Source organism: Rhinoraja longicauda, chromosome 20, assembly GCF_053455715.1.
Source record: "Rhinoraja longicauda isolate Sanriku21f chromosome 20, sRhiLon1.1, whole genome shotgun sequence".
Taxonomy (NCBI): Eukaryota; Metazoa; Chordata; class Chondrichthyes; order Rajiformes; family Arhynchobatidae; genus Rhinoraja; species Rhinoraja longicauda.
The window spans coordinates 34,549,777-34,570,709 of record NC_135972.1 but is presented as its reverse complement, the minus strand read 5'-3'; the positions used below and the strand labels follow the sequence as shown (position 1 = coordinate 34,570,709).

At 41.1% G+C, this 20,933-nt stretch overlaps 1 protein-coding gene across 5 annotated transcripts in view; it reads left to right on the top strand.

The window, feature by feature from the left end:
* grip1 (glutamate receptor interacting protein 1) overlaps positions 1–20,933 on the top strand; it is a 374,255-nt gene that overhangs the window by 330,176 nt on the left and 23,146 nt on the right. For all 5 annotated transcript variants that reach the window (XM_078417383.1, XM_078417381.1, XM_078417380.1 and 2 more), the window contains 4 exons: positions 161–241; positions 9,604–9,673; positions 15,423–15,568; positions 20,779–20,923. In XM_078417383.1, the coding sequence (XP_078273509.1) occupies positions 161–241; positions 9,604–9,673; positions 15,423–15,568; positions 20,779–20,923 (442 nt within the window). The remainder of the gene's footprint in view (positions 1–160; positions 242–9,603; positions 9,674–15,422; positions 15,569–20,778; positions 20,924–20,933) is intronic.

The window sequence follows — 20,933 nt, the reverse complement described above, 5'->3', positions numbered from 1 at the left end:
ACATTGTCAAACATAAACCCAAGATTGCCAAAGCACTCTCAAATATGTGCTGTACATTTGTTTAATGATGCAAAAGTAATATTTTAGTTTTGCGCTGTTCTCTGGCGAGGTTACTTATAACTTTTATTTACCTTCATGAAGTTTTCATCTTTCCTTTCAGAATCAGTTGTCCCAAGCAGTGGTACATTTCACGTGAAGCTGCCAAAAAGTAGTGGGGTCGAGCTTGGCATTACCATCAGCTGTGAGTACTCTTGTCGACCTCATATTCCCTCTGTGCTGCCCAGCGTGTTACAATTTACTTTTAATGCTCACAGACTAAAACTGGCAATGTGTTGACAGACCACATGACCAATACTCCAGGGATTTCACTGCACAAAGTGACACTGAGAATCAAACAGCATTTTCAGTCGCGCCCAATGTCACGATTAAATCCCACGCAGACTTGCGGTGAGGCTGCCTCCGTGCCACGTGCTGATGTTCACTATCCAGAGATGGCATGGCCATGCCCATCCCACTCAGTGTTTTTCGGAATATTGCATCAAATTGATTTCTGGCCATCAAACATTTTGTGAACGCACACTGGGGTTTACCCTCCTCTTCAATCTGTGCAACAGAATGCTCAGTGGATTTTTCACTATATTTCATTGTGCTGCCGACAAAGAGTACCATATAGAAATCGCCCCTTTGCCCTAGCATTGAGAGGCTGTAGTCCGCTGGAATGAGCATGGACGTTGAAGGCATCTATTACATGAGTTTGCATTAAGTCAGACCATGTGAAGAGTGTCATTTTTTTGTGGATCAATCCTGATGTTTCTCCTTCAATTTTGGAATGGCTGTCTTGCACATGTTGCCTGTGTGCAAAGATTTCCATTTCTCTGTGATGGCCCACGGAGCTCTTTATGGCACCACGGAGCCTTCTGTTATTGCTGCAGCACACGCCGTGATCACAACTCTCCTTCTGTGCTGTGGGTTGTTCTCAGTCCGCCTTAAGCAACCTGATCTCCCGGTGGCTCAGCACTTCAACTCCCCCTCCCATTCCCAATCTGACCTTTCTGTCCTAGGCCTCTTCTATTGTCATAGAGAGGCCCAGCGCAAATTGGAGGAACAGCATCTCATATTTCGCTTGGGCAGCTAACTTCAGATCGTTCTTCTGTCCCTCTCTTTCCCATCCCCCTTCCCAGTTCTCCCACTAGTCTTCCCGTCTCCTACTACATCCTATTTTTGTCCCGCCCCCTCCCCTGACATCAGTCTGAAGAAGGGTCTCGACCCGAAACGTCACCCATTCCTTCTCTCCCAAGATGCTGCCTGACCCACTGAGTTACTCCAGCATTTTGTGTCAACCTTCGGCTTAAACCAGCATCATCATATCATATCATATCATATCATATCATATATATACAGCCGGAAACAGGCCTTTTCGGCCCTCCAAGTCCGTGCCGCCCAGTGATCCCCGTACATTAACACTATCTTACACCCACTAGGGACAATTTTTACATTTACCCAGCCAATTAACCTACATACCTGTACGTCTTTGGAGTGTGGGAGGAAACCGAAGATCTCGGAGAAAACCCACGCAGGTCACGGGGAGAACGTACAAACTCCTTACAGTGCAGCACCCGTAGTCAGGATCGAACCTGAGTCTCCGGCGCTGCATTCGCTGTAAAGCAGCAACTCTACCGCTGCGCTACCGTGCCGCCCATGTGAAATACATAGTTGTAACACGGTTAAATTAATATATAAATACAATTTTGACAAATTATCTGTATTCATAACAATCTTATTTGAATAAAATAATTTGTAGCTTTCTAAGTGGCTTGCACACGTTAAAAGATGAGCATATCTTTTTAAAACCTATCTGATCAAGCAAGCTATGTATTTTCTGCTAGGAAAATATTTACAGAATTAGTATCTGATTCATGAAATATCAAGGATATAGAATTGAATTGGAAAATTTGGACATGCCAAGATGTAGTCAGTTTTACTATTGATAACCAAAAGCAAACTTCATTTTGCATTTCTTGATTTGGCTTGCTTTATTTACATTTTGCATTTCTTGATATGGCTTGCTTTACATTTTGCATTTCTTGATTTGGCTAGCTTATATACAGAACAAACTTGCACAATTTGTAATCTGGGTTATGCTTTTCTTTTGACAACATCCTTGGATCACAAAAATACTTTACTTTCTTTAAAAAAATAAATAGCCCTGTAAAAATTACCCTGTAATGCAAACTAGGTCTTCCTGGTTTCACTCCTTAGTCTTTGTAGATGAGCTGATCTCTTCCAAGCTAACAGTTGATGCCCTAAAGGGAAATATACAAGGCTTTGTTTAATAGCTTGCCAATATTTACTGTCTAAAGAAATGACTACTGGCAAAAGTCAACATTTTAAAAATATTTATTTTGGAATGTTGATATAATTGGAAAGATGCCTTCAAGAAAGGACAAGCGAAAATTCCATTGGAGGCCATGAAATTGAAGTTGGGAACAATGCAAACCAAACCATGCCAAAGTCAAAGTGAGTTCTGGTCAGAGTCACTGAGCTTTGATTATTGAGTTTTTAAGAAACCCGCTGTTGGATAATACATATTGAGTTCATTCTCACACAGTCAATGCTGCCTGGATTAGAAGGTTTCAGCTACAGGGAGAGGTTGGATAGACTTGGATTGTTTTCTCCGGAATATCGGAGGTTGAGGGGAGACTTGATAGAAGTATATAATATTATGAGAGGCATAGATAAGGGTAGACAGTCAGAACCTTTTTTCCCCAGGATGGAAATGTCCAACACTATGAGGTGAGAGGGGGAAAGTTTAAAGGAGATGTGAGAGACAAGTGTTTGCACAGAGTAGTGAGGGCCTGGAATACATTGCCAGGGGTGATGGGGGAGGGAGATACAATAATAGCATTTAAGAGGCATTGAAATAGGCACACGGAAACGGGGGATATGGATCATGTACAGGCAGATTAAATCAGTTTAACACGCCATTATGTGCAGCACAAAACAGTGTTCCTGTGCTGTACTGTTCTGTGTTCTAAATATCAAAATAAGTTTCTCAGCAGTCAAAACAAACTTTTGGCCTCCAGGTAAGCTATCTGTACCCTGGATATCTGAAGATGGATCACAAACAACACTTTTAAATCTACCAACTCTTGGTAAATTCACACATAAATCACATTGAGTGTGTGTGTGTTCTTATCTTCAGAAAAATCAATTTTTTTCAGCTTTCTTAAAGCCTGGAGATAAATGACCAGGCATGAATATTCACTGTACAATGTTTGTACCGTTTCTTTTCTGGTCGTTATCAACACTTGGTCCTATTTCAATTAAAACTGATGCATTTACATGACTCTGTTAATAGCATGCAGATATTGAAAATTGCCAAGTAACACGTTTCCACTGAGTGGAATGGGTGGAAAGATTGTCAGAGTTGCTAAACAAACCCCAGGTTACCAATGAATCCCTGATTAAAGTAGAAATGGTACTTAAAGAAAATTAGTAAATTAAATCATCCCCAAAGCGTAGAAAAGAGTTGTTAAAAAATGTAAAATTACACTTTGATACATTGCAATGATCAACATTTTTTATCGTGTGATTAATTATCACTTAATGCTATTTTGGTGGTATACATTGTGAAGTTAGTAATTTCTCCTTTGTGTTCAAGCTGCCTTTTGTGATATCACTGGTGCGTTTTTCTTAGAGATCTTACGTTTAATGTGTTATTGGAGAGCAACCAGGATAACCATGTCAACCAAAGCAATATGAAGGATCAGGGGCGTTTGGCTGGTTCCCTAACTTCTGTGCCTTTTATATTATGCCCATAACAAGGCTCAGCAAAACTCATTCAGCAGCGTCATTCATGGCCCATTAATTAAACAGTTTGATTTTTAATGACTCAATGAGTTAATAACTTGCCAAGAACAAATTAATGTGGCTTGTGGCCAGCACCTGCTTTTTAAAAGCCGATATATGTCAGACATCTTGCTCCACTTTGATGGACATCAACCTCGCGCTGCACAAGGAAAGTGACTTCATTTAGAACAAATTCACATTTTATTTTTTTTAAATCACCCTATAAATATCACACAGCTAAATTCTCCAGCTAGTCATTTCCCCATTTTACCATTAAGAAATTTGACCCAAGGGTCTAATTATTTTTTATGGGATTTTGCATCGTTCTTACGTGCCAGCTGGTGATTTTGTTTGGTATATCCATTGAAAATTTTGGAGAAATACGTGTGCAAGGTTTGAAATACGTACAGAGTGCTTGATGGATGGGACTAAGTGTAATTCAATCTGTTTTTTGGGATGCATGATCATAAAAGTACAGCTGATTATTGGATGTTCTTCGAGGTCAAGATTGAATCTTTAATTTGGGGCTATTCAGTTCGTAAATGTAAAAGAGCATTTTTATTTGGGAGTGAGTTGTAATATTTGTATCCTTACTAGTTGATAAGTGATAGGAGCAGAATTAGGCCATTCGGCCCATCGTCCACACCGCCTTTCAATCATGGCTGATCTATCTTTCCTTCTGAACCCCATTCTCCTGCCTTCTCCCCATAACACCTGACACCCTTACTAATCAAGAATCTATCTATCCCTGCCTTAAAAATATCTATTGACTCGACCTCCACAGCTTTCTGTGGCAAATTCCCACATATAGATTTATTTTGGAATTTTCTGGATTATTACTTTCTGAGGCACTTTGTATCTCTCTACTGAAGAAGCTTTTTTGAGGCTCAGTCACTGAGTAGATATTTGAGGTTAAGTTTGAAAGATTGTTTTGATATTAAAAGGGTGAAGAGATGGGGTTAGTGCAGGAAAGTAGAGTTAGAGATCAGCTATGACCGTACTGAATGGCAGAGAACTGGCCTGAACTCCCACTCACATTTCTTATGGTTTTATGTACTTTGTAAATTAAAGCAGAGGGAAGTTGTGATAAAATTAAAGGGATGGTAGGTGGTTTCTCATTGTCAACAGTTGAGAAGTGATAAGATTGACAAGATTTCCAAAGAACTGGACCGAGACAATGGAAGACTAAGCCGCTACGGTACATCCAAACCGGCGCTTGGATCACTATCTCTCCATGTTTGGAAGAAAGTAAATGAATGTTGGAGGGGGGTGAGAGGGAGGGGAGAGGGGGGAGTGAGGAGGGCATAAATAGTCACCTGCCTCCCCTCCCCATAATAATCAATCAAAAGTAGCATGAAGTTATGAATGGGCATGTGCAAACTTTTGTCCCAATACTTCTATTTCCCTCTGAATACATGCAAATTCAGGTCCTTGCTCATGCCTTGCATATTATCTACCAGCCCAACACTCCTCAGCATTTGAATGCAAAAATAAAGGATGATAACGATCAACAATACGAAAGGCCATCAACTCCTTATAGTTTTGTGCCAGTCTGCACTCAATAGCTAGCATCACAGTCTGGCAACAATTTCACTTATTCCCATAATGGAGTATTAAGGGAGAGAATTGAAAGCAGATAACAATGTTATTGACAAAGGGTGGATTGAGGCCTGGAAGAATAACAATTGTACATGTGAAGTTTTGTTCAGAGTAGGGGGCAGTGTCGTTCACAATGGATGGGTGATGGGCAAGTAGGTAAGGATAATGGTAGAGGGTGTTATGAAGAGTTAATATTTGGAGAGAAGGCCAGCAAGCAGAGGTTCAATGTTGAAACCTCTGAGGCCAACCCTCAATGTCCTTGGGAATCAATTTCCAAAACAAGTTGAACCACTTCAGGGAACTTCAAATAACAAGCAGTTTCCAAATCCAAATTCAATATGAGGAACTAACAAATTTATTTTGAATTGCGACTGGATTTCTTCCCTGCTGTCCCTGGAGCATAAGAGTTGCAGATTATAATTTGTTTCTGTTGCATGTAGGTACTCGACCTGCAACACAGGGGTCCAATAAACCTGCGTATAGGACGTGCTATATTTATGGAGTTATCACTGGTGCAGCCATCTCTCCAGCCGAGCTTCCACTTGTTCACTGGCAGATTTGTAGCTAAACTACCAGGCTAGCGTTCCTTTGAGATTTTGTAAAATATTCAGCATTGGTTTCATAGCCTTGGTTTAAATTATATCATTTTGCAGACAAACACAGCTGCAATAAAGGAGCTCAATTTCCACAACTCCTCATTATGCTGTATGAAAATATAAGAATTTAAAAAAAATTACTGATTTATTTATTTTTGCAATATAAATTTATCACCACATCACCAAGTATCAAGATTACACACTGATTAACATGTTTCTAAAGTAATAGATAATTTCCATTAAAACTGTGCATTTTGAATCAATTTTCCTGTGTTGTTGAAGCTCCCATGGTAATATGGATCATTAATGATGAAACTCAGACAAGAGCTAATATAGATAATATCATTGGTTTTTATGAAAATTGGCTTAGGAATTGCCTCTTGAGAGGAACTATTAAAATAAATAATAAACAGACGGTTGATTCTTAGGAAATGATAAATAAATGTTATAGAGTTGGGTGTAGAACACTGGTGAATTCCAAAATGGTCTTGTACTTTACATCCTATTAAATGCTGTGAGATCACATAGCGAGCCTAATGAGCCGGAACCTGAGGTTGCGGACTGAAATCAAATGTTGTAATGAAATAACGCCAGCAATAATTCAACAGTTCTGAGAATAAGATTAAAAATATGCTTAAAAATTGCAAGGCTTTCAGCTTGTTTTTTGGTTAATTGATGCTTCAAAGATGAGCATCCCAGAAGAAGAATTTATAACCTCAATGACCTTGTATGTATTTGCTGGCTGGGTAATTAAAACGGTGGGGAGATGGGCGGGAGAGGTGACATTGAATTTGTACCTCACGCCATCTTACTGGGATTCTGACAAACTGAGCACAATCCTCATCAAGTCTGAAATAAGAGGTAAATGGATTTTCATTATGCAATTCCTCCTTATATTATGCATAAGGAGCCTGTTTGTTGCCGCTTGGTAAACCCTATTTCTTCAAGACTTTTCCTGCCAACGGCAATCGACAGGGTTCCTCCTCCTCCTCCTCCTCCTCCTCCTCCTCCTCCAAGGCCATTCTTCCTAATGCTACCAGTCTCCAAGGTAACTCCTTACTTCATAGAGATTTGGCAAGATTCCCACCAGTTATTAAATAGTGTTGAGAAATGTCCCTGAAATCCAAGAAGTTACAGTCTGGGATTTGTGCTGAACAAACAATGGGGACGTCCCTCATTCATCGTCTCTTAATAATGTCAAACGCTTCTCCATCGAACATATTTTAAAAATATTTTATTTTAGAGATACAGCGCAGAAACAGGCCCTTCAGCCCACCGGGTCCGCGCCGCCCAGCGATCCCCGCACATTAACAGTATCCTATACCCACTAGGGACAATTTTTACATTTACCCAGCCAATTGACCTACATACCTGTACGTCTTTGGAGTGTGGGACGAAACCGAAGATCTCGGAGAACACCCATGCAGGTCACGGGGAGAACGTACAAACTCCGTACAGACGGCGCCCGTAGTCAGGATCGAACCTGAGTGTCCGGCGCTGTAAGGCAGCAACTCTACCGCTGCGCCACCGTGCTGCCGTATATAGGCCAAGATCCACTTCATTTAGTGCCTAGGCTGCTCTCAACGTTGCGTTGCATTGATAGTTCATTTCCAAGATATTCTCAAACCTGCAAAAATAGTCCAACTATTTGACCATGTTTGATTATGTTACTTTCTGGAGCATTCTGCAGACTGCCATTGACGTCCCAATAATCTGGCCGGTCAGCAAAAGTATTCCAATGGTGTGTAAGTCAACCCCTTGTTGCAAGTGGCAATTTGTAGGGCTCAGTCCTGCAGCTAAACTGCAACAGTAAGGCTTAACAGCCAAACAATATCTTTCCAGGAACACCCAGCCCTCGGCACTCAACCCCTGAACAGTGTGCAGCCAGTCACTTCCAGTTCTGTGACGTAACTTCAGGATCATCTGCCTGTCTTTGTGCAACACATTTTGTGCACTCTTGTTCACCAGGGTGGTGAATCTGTGGAATTCTTTGCCACAGAAGGCTGAGGAGGGCAGGTCAATGGATATTTTTAAAGGCAGGGATAGATCGATTCTTGATTAGTACGGGTGTCAGGGGTTATGGGGAGAAGGCTGGAGAATGGGGTTAGGAGGAAGAGATGGATCAGCCATGATTGAATGGTGGAGTAGACTTGATGGGCCGAATGGCCTAATTCTGCTCCTGTCACTTATGACCTTATGACATTCTGGATAATTTGTTTAATGGAATTCTTGCTTGCTTTTTTTTGATGGAAGAATATATTTCTGCTCTGTTGGGTAATAATGGTAATGGATTATGGAGTGTTCAGAGGAGCATTTGCCCTTCTAATGCAGTCATTAACATTGGTGTACAAATTAAAAGGGAAGGGTTTTTTTTAAATTCCAATAAAAATCTGGCAAGATTTGATGGTGGTGACCTTTTGCCATGTATAAATAAGAGGGTATATTTTAACCAGATACTTCATAGAATAGTTTAAATAAAATTCCTAAGATGCAGGAAAATGTAAACTGGAGATCTAACTCCAAATGGGCACTTGCAAACCAGGGATTTGCACAAATCTGCCGTGTTTTTAATGTTGCCCAAGCCTGTTGTTCTGTGCGGTAGCCTGCGAAGCAATGTCTCCTGCATCATTTTATCACCTCACTGCTATACAGGGCTAGAAAGAGTCAATGATTGGACTTCATATTTAATAAGAATATAATTTAAAAATGCATACTTTTAAAAATCTGTCCCTCACCTCATTCCACCTGAGGGCATTAACTTTGTGCTGAAATATCATTTTCCAAATGCCACCACACCTCTGCGCTGACCAATGGAAGTTCTGTATCTAATGGCTTATCGAGTGGGGCTTGTTGTGCTTGAGCTTTCTGTCGGCTGGTCAACGACAGGACTCGTCAGTGCCGAGCCTTATTTGTACTCGGCGTGCTTAGAAATATATTTCCCAAGACTATTGATAGATCTTATTGAAGGAGAACCTATGTCTAACACTTTCTCCCATCTACGCCCTCCACTCTAAACTCAAGTGGAATGAAGTCAAACAATACAGATGGGAAATCAGATGCAAGACATCAGCGGCTTGCATGCCGGCAGGGCTGTATCAACTGAGCACCCATGAGCCAAGAAAAGCCATGAACTGGTCTAGTGCTCCTCAAACCTCTGATTGTTAATGGTTAATGCATGAATTCACAATGTTATCTGAAGGCACTTCTATAGCAACCCACTGCCTTTGTGAAGGGATTTCCATTAACTGAAGTGAAATCAAATGGATTTGTGTTTGTATTTAATTTTGAGAATGCCAGTTGAGTTTATTTTCTGTATTAACCATTTTATCAGCTTTCCCTGCAAAACCTTGACAAATAACCTTTGCAAAATACTCATACATATGTTGACATTCTTTCTCATTCTTGTTGGCTGAAAATACACGATAACTTTGTATTGCAGCTGCCAATCTGACAGCAGTATTATTGCTAATTTAACAGCTACTGTTCGAGGGGAAAAAAGTGAAATGTTTTTATCCATCATGTAATGTGATGTCATAAATGACTCTTTTTTTTACCGCAGCACCTGCAAGCAGAAGAGCAGGGGACCCGCTCATTATTTCTGACATTAAAAAGGGAAGCGTTGCCCACAGGTAAGCTATCAAACTCTGAAGGTGCTTTTATCATTGGCGACGGTTCGCATCTGGTTGTGCATTCGATTTACAGGACTGCAGTACAGTGACTCACAGTAATATGTGCACAGTGTGTACTGTACAGCTTTCCAAAGTTGATCATTAATGCTGAATCCTCAACAATATTCACGACTGCAGACTCGCTAGTTTTCACACCATCTATCAAATTTTAAATTATTACAGATTATATTTTAAATTATTACAGATTATAGCTATTAATAATTGTCATCGACCGGTTCCCTCTGCAAGCCCTATCCCTTCTACCCACAGCCCATCAACATGTTCCAGCTGTGCCTCTAGGTTACAAGATCTCCGTTTTATACTTCTCCACAGAAAGACCAGCCTTCATCAGAAGATTAATACTTCCCCAAGAACTGATGGCGATTTAAGACATTTACATTTTTATTAAATGAGACTTGATAATTTCAGCAATACTTTTTGGATCACATTCTGTAAGCTTGTCCTTCAAAACTACAAATTAATTTCTTTTATTATCCTTTTATATTACATCTAATATTCAAATAGCAAAATTCTGCCCTTTATTAATGTCACCATTCTCCAAGTTTAACATTTTATCTGTCTTTCCAATATCTTCTTACTTTAAATATAGGTCTCATCAAATCATTATCTCTCTCTCTTTAATAATATAGTAATCATAATTCCCCAAAAGCCTTCAATAAGATATTGTGTGATAGAATAATGAATAATAGAACAGGTGGAGTGAGGGGATGAGCAACAGAATGGAGGTGAGAGGAAACCGTTTAAGGTAACTTGGTTCAGATGGAACCAAGTGATATCCACAGAGGTTGGTCATGAGGTAATGAAGAACGTGAGTAGCAGGAATAGGTAATTTGTGAAGCCTGCTTCACTATTCATTAAGATCAAGGCTAATCCAATCTTGATCTCAATGCTTGTGTAGGAAGGAACTACAGATGCTGGTTTACATCGAAGATAGACACAAAATGCCAGAATAACAAGCAGCATCTCTGGATAGAAGGAATGGGTAACATTTCGGGTCAAGACCATTCTTCAGACTTGATCTCAACGGATGTCTGCTCTCTCCTCCTTGTAGACCAAGTGTCTGTAAATCTCCACCTGGAATATGATGAACCGTACATGCATTGAAGAGATCATTTTGAACTATACACCGATCAGCCAAAACATTATGACCACTGACAGGTGAAGTGAATACATTGGTTATCTTGTTACAATGGCACCTGTCAAGGGGTGGGATATATAAGGCAGCAAGTGAACAGTCAGTTCTTGAAGTTGATGTTTTGGATGCAGGAGAAATGGGCAGGAGTAAAGACCTGAGTGACTTTGACAAGGGCCAAATTGTTATGGCCAGACGGCTGGGTCAGAGCATCTCTGAAACGACAAGGCTTGTGGGGTGCTCCCGGTCAGCAGTGGTGAGTACCTACCGACAGTGGTCCAAGGAGAGACAAACCACAAACCGGCGACAGGGTGTTGGTTGCCCAAGGCTCATCGATGCACAAGGGCAACGAAGGCTATCACGTCTAGTCTGAACCGACTGTGGGAAGACAACAAGGGAGTGTGGTGCTCTGGGCAATGTTCTGCTGGGAAAACCTGGGTCTGGCCATTCATGTGGACGTCAATATGACACGTGTCATCTACCTAAACATCGTTGCAGACCAGGTACACCCTTCATGGCAATGGTATTCCCTGATGGCAGTGGCCTCTTTCAGCAGGATAATGCGCCCTGCCACACTGTTCGGGAATGGTTTGAGGAACATGATGAAGTGTTCACGGTGTTGCCCTGGCCTCCAAATTCTCCAGATCTCAATCCGATTGAGCATCTGTGGGATGTGCTGGATCGACAAGTCTGATCCACGGCGGCTCCACCTCACGATTTACAGGACTTGAAGGATCTGCTGCTAATGTTTTGGTGCCAGATATCACAGGACACCTTCAGGGGTCTTGTAGAGTCCATGCCTCGGCCGGGCGGCGCTGTTTTGGCGGCACACGGAGGATCAACAGCATATTAGGCAGGTGGTCATAATGTTTTGGCTGATCGGTGTATATGTATTGATAAGATTAGCTCTCAATGTTTTAAACTTCAATAAGATTGGGCCTAGTTTGCTCAACCTCTCTTCAGGGCCGTTTTTACAGCATTATGGTCCCCCGGGCAAAGCAGTGTACTGGGGCCCCTACCGTTACTCTCCCCCACCCCCCTTTCCCTACCAGCCCCCCCCCTGTCGTGCCGGCGAAAAGCACTTACCGAAAAGCACTTAGCGATGGACTTAGGGTGCTACATTGTTGCGAAAAGCACTTACAGATCGCTGTGAGAAGCACTTAGTGATGGAAAATGTTGCGAAAAAAGCACTTATTGAACCTACATTTTTAAAGTAGTATTTATTTATTGCAAGTCACTTAACATACACATATCAGCATGGGGCCCCTATGCTCGTGGGCCCCCGGGCAAGTGCCCATCTGGCCCATGCGTTAAGACGGCCCTGCCTCTCTTCATTTACCATCTCCTTCATCTCAGGAAGTAAACTAATGAATCTTCTCAGCAATGCCTCCAATTAAAGCATATATTCTCTTAAACAAAGAAACCAGAACAAAGTGCAGTGTTTCAGATGTGGTCTCACCCATGCCCAGTAAAATGTATCAAAACTTCCCTATCTTTATATTTTATACCTCTTATAACAAGTACCAATATTCCATTAATTACTTGCTGTACCTGTATGCCAACTCTTTGTGTTTCATGTTGGAAACCTCGGCTACCATTGCACTTATTAAATATTTATTAAATATACCTTTCATTAAATATGCTTTTTTGAACTATCTTCAAAAGCAGATAACTTACATTTTGCTACATAATATTCCATCTGCTAGCATCTTGCAGCCTCACCTGACCTATCTATATTCCCTTGCAAGTATTTTACAGTCCTACATCACAGGCTATCCTGTCCATGCCAATCAGCAAATGTCCCCCTTGCAAATTGTTTGCCAATTATCATTGTATCATCAGCAAATTTGTTTGTTTTATCCAGTTAGTTAATGTTGATGATAAGTCATTGACAGGTCTGATCACTGTGGCCCACCACTAATTACCAATTGCCAATCCAAAAATGGCCCATTTACCCTAACTTTTTTTCTCTTAATTAGCTACGCTAATCTATGCCTTTTTATGTAACCCCAACCCCACAAGGTATTGTGCCCCTAACCTTTTATGTGACTTATCAAATTAAAAACACATATTGTTTAAAACTTAACAGGGCCTTTCCTCTGGCCAGTTCCAACCCTAAGACCTGAAGTCCAGTTCTAGTTGTTGGCCCACACATGGTCTTAAATACCCTGCATATTATTTTCAACACCACTCCACCCTCTCCTGATAGCCTTATCCAATTAATTTTGGTTAGGTAGGAGTCCCTAACACCTGGTGGCAGTTTCGCACTCCTCGATGGAAGCTGATAGTTTATTTGATTACAAACATTGTTTGTTCAAATCTACTCTTTATGCGCGAGCGTTTTCTAGTGAAAATCTCAAAATGCTAAAGGGACTGGATATTTGGCGTACGTTTCACCTCCACTTATGGCACCTCACATAATGCTGTCTGCAAGATCAGTACCTTGACAGAGACTGCCATTTTGTAAAGCGTTTACAGGATATGGGCATTGTTTGTATCCCAAATTGCACCTGAACAGAGTGTTTCTGCAAGAATGGCCCTTGCCGTCTGAAACCGGGTAGGTTTCTTTCACTGAAGGAAATTAGTGAACCAGATGGGTTTTAATGACAATCAAGCACTCTGATGCTCACATTAAATTAACTTAATTAATTACATTTATTTAATTAATTTTACATTCCCCAGCTGCCATGACTAGATAGTAAACCAGTAATTTAACTGGTGTTCAACATACTTGGTGCACCTGAGAATTTCAGACCAGTGAGCTCACTTTAGTGATGCACTTGATTTATGTTGTGGTCATCATCAATTGTGATGGATGTCCACTTTATTATGGATGTGCAGAAGTCCTAAGTGAACTGGAGGGCAAGTGTCAGTGTCACTGACCTTGCACTGTGAAACTGCACATGCCATTGACACCGCTGCACAGCAAAGAGTCTCAGATGTACTTCACATCTGGCCCCTCAGCTTTATACCCATGAACCCTTTGCTATGAGTAATCTTAAGGCGGTTGTCATGATGACCAAGAAAGTCAGTCTTGGAACTACGCAGCATACAAAAGGTTCCTTCCACCTAACTCTACCGGTTCCATCACACTGGCATGTGAGACTGGGGGTTGTTGATGCTGTGGTAAAGGGTAAGAGCTTGGGGTTATTTTACTTATTTAGAGTTTAATGTGTTGAGATTTTTTTTCCCCATTAATCTAAGGTTGAATGATTTAAATCTGTGTAATTAATTGTTCTTTGTCTCTGATTGTCAGAGATATTTACAATCCCTGCTGCCCTATTCCAGGATCAAGAATTGCAGGCACCAAGAACTTGCATGTGCATTAGTGTAGACGTGGAGAAATCAAACGCTAATGTGCATCTCCAGACCGATAGTCCGTCTTTTGGGGAGTGGGGTGTGGTGAACAAATTGTGCACCATGCCGCCCATTCATTAGATCAAGCGAGTTTATAAGTGGCATTTTAAAACATTGTCACTTGCCTGTGCAGATACTAAAAATCACGTGACAGGGAAATAGAAAGCTGCTTGGCTTTTGCTTCATCATTGACACCCCAAAGGTACTGAGAGATGTAGAGTAAAAGTGTATACTAAATGGTATAGAAGTGTAAAAACGCACACCTCCAGATTCAGGGACAGTTGCTTCCCAGCTGATATCAGGCAACTGAACCATCCTACCACAACCAGAGAGAAAGCTTGAACTACTATCTACATCATCGGGGACCCTCGCTCTATCTTTGATTGGACATTACTGGCTTTACCTTTCACTAAATGTTATTCCCTTATCGTGTATCTGTCCACTGTAAATGGCTCGATTGTAATCACGTGTTGGCTTTCCGCTGACTGGTTAGCACGAGACCAAAGCTTTTCACTTTACCTCGGTGCACGGGACAATAAGCTAAGTTACGTTGAAGGTAGACACAAAATGCTGGATTACCTCAGCGGGTCAGGCAGCATCTCGGGAGAGAAGGAATGGGTGACGATTCGGGTCAAGACCCTTCATTCCTTCTCTCCCGAGATGCTGCCTGACCCGCTGAGTTACTCGAGCATTTTGTGTCTACCTTCAATTTAAACCAGCATCTGCAGTTTTTTTCCTACATAGCTTAATATCTCCTGCCTTCCATTGTACAATTGCAGAATAATGTGAATGCTGAAAATCTGAAATAAAATTAAAAAAATGCTGAAGGTATCAAACACGTCAGGCAACATTTGTGGAGGGAGAAACAAATGACATTTCAGATTCGCAATCTTTCACTAACACTCCAAAAAAAAATTATTTCCAGAACTTTCTTTTTCCACCACACATCTTAACATTTATGCACTTCTTCCTTTTTGTCCCTGCCATCCTGCATCTTATCCCAGTCTTAATGAGACTCGATCGACCTAAACTCTCCCAATAACTGCTGCCTGTCCGCTGGTTGGTTGTTTTTCATTTGGATTTTCCAGCATTGCTAGCCATTTCCCTTTGCCCACTCAGCCTCTATTACCATGAAGTTAAATTGAAAGCTTCACCTGGTTGAAAGGTGCCTCTGTAACCATGATATATATTTCTAAACAGAACTGGAACTTTGGAGCTGGGAGACAAGCTGCTCGCCATCGACAGCATTCGCTTGGATAACTGCTCCATGGAAGATGCGGTTCAAATCCTTCATCAGTGCGAGGAACTTGTGAAACTCAAGATACGTAAAGACGAAGACAACTCAGGTAGAAAGGAACAGGCAGCCGTATTTTTGTTTGGCAAACATGACACCTGCATCTCATTCCTAAGATTTAGAACATTGAAGAGTACCATGCCCTTTCGACCACAAGATCTGTTTCGACCATGGTAGTGATTTAAACTCATCCCATCTGCCTGCACATGGTTTATACTCCTCCATCCCTCGCCAGTTCATGTGCCTGCCTAAATGTTCCATTGCTCCTGTTTCCAGCACATCCCCGGCAGCATGTTCCAGCCACTTACCAAATTGTAAAATAAAAACTTGCCTTGCAAATCTCCATTCAATTTTCCCCCTCTCACCTTAAATCTCTGCTCTCCGGTACTTGAGATTTCCTCGCCTTGAGGGAAAAGACTCTGATGATATATCCTATCTGTGCCTCTCATAATTTTACATCCTTCTGTCTGGTCAACTCTCCGCGTCTGGTGCTCCAGAGAAACAATCAATGGTTGTCCAACCTTTCCTCACAACTACTACTCTAGCCCAGGCAACATTCTGGTGAACCTATTTGGCAGCTGCTCCAAAGCCTCCATATCCTTCTTATGGGGGTAATCAAAATTGCACACAATGCTCCAAATTTGTCCCAACCAAAGTCTTAACACAGTTGAAGCGTGACTTTTCAACTTTTATATTCAATGCCTTAACCAATTAAAGACAAGGGTACTGCACACCTTTGAAGAGCGGGAGGAAACCAAAGAATTCAGAGAAAACCCACGTGGTCAAGGGGAGAACGTACAAAATCCGTACAGACAGCACCCGTAGTCGGGATCGAAACCGGCTCTCTGGCGCTGTAAGCGCTGTAAAGCAGCAACTCTACTGCTGCCCAATCTCTTCTTCCAAATCAATGATATCTGTTGCACTCGCATCTTATGCCCATTAGTTGCTGAATCCCAATCCCAAAATTATGTTTTCCCACACCATTATTTGTCTGTGAAAAGATCCTTAACCCATGCCAGTGCATTACTCCCAATACCACATTCCCCAATGTTGTTTAATATTAATTAGCGCACTGCCTTTTCTGAAAACCTTGTAATTCCACATAGATCACATCTGCTAGTTCCCCTCTGCTTATTTTGATGATGACAGTCACATACTCTAAGAAATTTGTCAGATCTTATTTCTCTTTTGTAAATCAAAATTGGCTCTGCCCAATTCTATTAGTGCCCGATTACCATTTGCTTACTAATCAATTCCAGCGTTTGCCCTCCCATTCTTGACAAGCTTACTGGCGGATGGTTTACAGTTTCCCTTTCCATTCCTTCCTTTCCTATGCTGTAGAATAATATTTGCTTTCTTCTACTCAGCAGCAACTGTTCCGGAATCTGAAATGTTGAACTAGACTTTTAATGCAAGGAAACCAGGCAGTTTTCTCATTGAAGTAACTGAGGGGAAGAACTCCTTAAGTTTGGCCGAATAATCATCATTAACTTTCATATTCTAAGCGGCTTCATTCCATTACTAAGGAATAAATTTGCCTTATATTATCACTCTTTAGACACTCCATAGTATGTGGCCCTGAATCCATGCTGAAACATGAAGTTCCTTCTAATACTCCTCCTAAATATGCAAATAAAGGCCACATCTTTCTCCACAGTAACAAGGTTAAGATTAAAGAACTGTTCGTGTAATAACTCTGGACTTAAGCGATGTTCTTATCATTAATTTTCTTCTTTGCCCACTTGTTATTCCTGTAATGTAGATGCATTATAATAAAAGCTTTATAGGAGCTTAATAGGAGCTTTATAATACAATGTAGTTTTATACTCTTTTCATATCTGCATTCTAAAGGATATCCCTGGAGTGCCCTGGACCATAGGAAAGAGGTTAAGCAGGATTTCAAGAATAATGCTGACGGAATATATATACCGTTTTAAATCTTTGCAAAACTCAATTTTAAATGTACGAAAATATCAAGAAGTAGTAAAAGTGGAACTGCATGTTATAAAAACATTCAATTGAATAACAAGGTTATTTGGGGTATGTAGATGAAGGAAAATTTAAGGAGGGTGGTCTTATTTTTGTTTGCTTTAGAGAGTGGATTTTAAAATAATCTGATGAGGCTTTTCAGGATGTGAAAAACTAATCCAAGCAAATGAGCAGCACGGTGGCACAGGGGTAGGGTTGCTGCCTTACAGCACTTGTAGCGCCAGAAACGGGGGTTCGATCCCGACTTCGGGTGCTTGTCTGTACGGAGTTTGTACGTTCTCCCCGTGACCGCGTGGGTTTTCTCTGAGACCTTCGATTTCCTCCCACACTCCAAAGACGTACAGGTTTGTAGGATAATTGGTTTGTATGCTTGGTATAAGTGTAAATTATCCCTAGTATGTGTAGGATAGCGTTAATGTTCGCTGGTCGGCTTAGACTCGGTGGGCCAAAGGGCCTGTTTCCCGCGCAGTATCTCTAAACTAAAAACTCAATGGCAAAATACTAAAATATCTGGAAGTGTATTTGTAAAAATAAAAATAAAAGCAATAAAGTGGGAACTTGATCACACGATGAAGACTGGTGAATAGGGGCATGTGATGTGTTAGTGGGGTTTATTACAAATGGGTTAGGCTTGTGCCAAATGAGGATGAGCTGAATACTTCAATTGTTTCCCCATATTGTTTATCTATTGTTTTGGTGCTTAAATGCAGTATTTAATGGTTTAAACAATTCACTGGAGGAAGTTTCCTGCATTAAATAAGTTGCTTGTTCAAAGCACAACAAAGCACATAGAAGATGATTGTAAATCTCATTTACCAGACCATAAAGCGATCAATTTGTTGTGTTGGTTTTTGACATCTTAATTATACATTAGTGCGCCAGAGCAGATCCCTTCTGAGTCATCCTCACTGAGTTAGCGCAGAAACACACCATGACACTTACTCATTCATCAAAGTGCCTTTGAAGAAGCAGTCTATAATTTGTTGCCAATGCTGCATAATTATGTGTCACAATCATTTCAGTGGTACGTTATTCAGTAATGTAAAAATAATTGATGAGTCTGATTATTCCTTTAGAATGCATTATAATGAGCTCAAGTAATATCTGCATTTTACTACCATCATTATAAATGCTACCTGTTGGGGTTTTAATTTATATATATATACATACAATATTGGGAATTTGGTTTGGAAGAGCCTCTGCTCATTTACTGTTCAAAGAGATCTGTTTCATTTGCTGTGGGATTGTTAAAATGGACAGAGTTTGACTCTGATTTCAAAAGGGGGTGGGCACTGTGTAAATGTCTGAAAGCAGGGCCCGGTACCCACTCCATTCCTGACCACATCCACGTCCACAGCTCCTCGTCAGCGGGTGGATAGGTGGTGGGACAAATTTTGGTTGTTGGAGATTGCAGCCGTAGGAGGGAATCATTTGATTTCCATTGCACCTTGATCATTTAATCTCAATTAGACCCTTGTCAATGCCATTTGGAATGTTTTCTTTAAAAAACAGAGTTTTTGCGCAGGAGTGCAGCAAAGCTGCAAATGCTGGGCGTATGCAGGATGAAACTGAGATAACAGGACCATTAGGAGGGAGCGGTGAGGGTGAGATCATTGGAGTCACCGTGCAGTCGAGCTTCATTACAGTATGTGTCCTGTCAACAGGGCACAGAATCGCAATGGCCACAACTGGAAAGTTAGTAGAAAGAGGGTTTGGCTCCTTAGTAGTAAATTCACTTCATGGTTGTTTCAATTAGGCTTGAAATATTAAAGTTAAATAACCAGTGCCAGTGTCTGGAGGGCACATCTGGGTAGCAAGTGGGGCACATTCAAATGTGCTGCTGAAAGGAACTAGCTAAATATGTGAAAGGAAAGAATATGCAGGCAGCTTGGAGAGGACAAGGGAATGGGCTCTGCAGGATTGGTCTTGCACTGATTCTGAACAGCCTCCTTCCTTACTGCCACCATTTTGTGATTCTGTGGCTTAAAAAAAGTAACAGAATAAATACCTCAGTTCAGTCTCAATGAGAGGGGATCGTATCGAAACATATAAGATTATTAAGGGGTTGGACACGTTAGAGGCAGGAAACATGTTCCCAATGTTGGGGGAGTCCAGAACCAGGGGCCACAGTTTAAGAATAAGGGGTATGCCATTTAGAACGGAGATGAGGAAAAACTTTTTCAGTCAGAGAGTTGTAAATCTGTGGAATTCTCTGCCTCAGAAAGCAGTGGAGGCCAATTCTCTGAATGCATTCAAGAGAGAGCTAGATAGAGCTCTTAAGGATAGCGGAGTCAGGGGGTACGGGGAGAAGGCAGGAATGGGGTACTGATTGAGAATGATCAGCCAAGATCACATTGAATGGTGGTGCTGGCTCGAAGGGCCGAATGGCCTACTCCTGCACCTATTGTCTATTGTCTATAAATAAATATTAATCAAACCCAGTCAGATTCCATGAGAGCTGCCAGCCTTTGCTTCTGAACAGCTGTCTCAATTGTTTGTTATTCCTTGACAGTTTTGGTTTAAACTTGGTTACACGAGTTTCATTAGCACCCAGTTCAGATCTTTCTGAAATAATAACTTCAAATGCTGGAATTACTTAGCAGATTGGGCAGGATTTGTGGAGAGAGAGTTACTTTTTGCTTTTATTTCAGATTTCCAGGATTTGTGTTTTACTGCTTTACTTTGATGTTATTGGTTTTTATTTCTCTTCTGGTGTTTGATAGGGTGTTAGCCAAAACTCCCTTCCACAGTCACATCAATGAAAGCATGTCATTTTCTAACTTTTCTAGGCTCTGATTTAAAGGACATCAGCCTAAAATGATTGCCCTGTTTCTTTGTCTGTGTATTTTCAATATTTTCTATTGTCACTTCAGATTTACAGCATCTGCTGTTTCTGGTCTTTCAACTCATCCCTTTCTGTATTAATTGTTTGTTTAGAAAACAACAGTTATCGATAGTTATGCTGATGGTCTTTTGTAGGGAGAGGACATGAAATAGGGGAAGCAATCTAAAACCACAAAGTGTATTCCCCCTGCCCTTCTCAATCACATGTGAAGCCTGTTGCCCAGCTGAGCATTGTGTCGTTATGTTAATAATACGTTAAGGAAACAGTGCAAAACTTTTTACGATGTGAAATTGTTAACAGATTAGGGAACTGATACATGCTAACTGGATTCCCTGTGTTCTTTTACTCCAGATTTGGAAGGCACGGTGGTAAATTAATTGCTTTCAGTGGGTCACCGACTGTGCTTTTCACTTTTTTCAAATTTCTAGATGAACAAGAAAGCTCTGGGGCAATCATTTACACTGTGGAGTTAAAACGCTATGGCGGCCCATTAGGAATTACCATTTCTGGCACTGAAGAGCCTTTTGATCCGATAGTCATCTCGAGTCTAACCAAAGGAGGGTTAGCTGAAAGGTGAGATGCA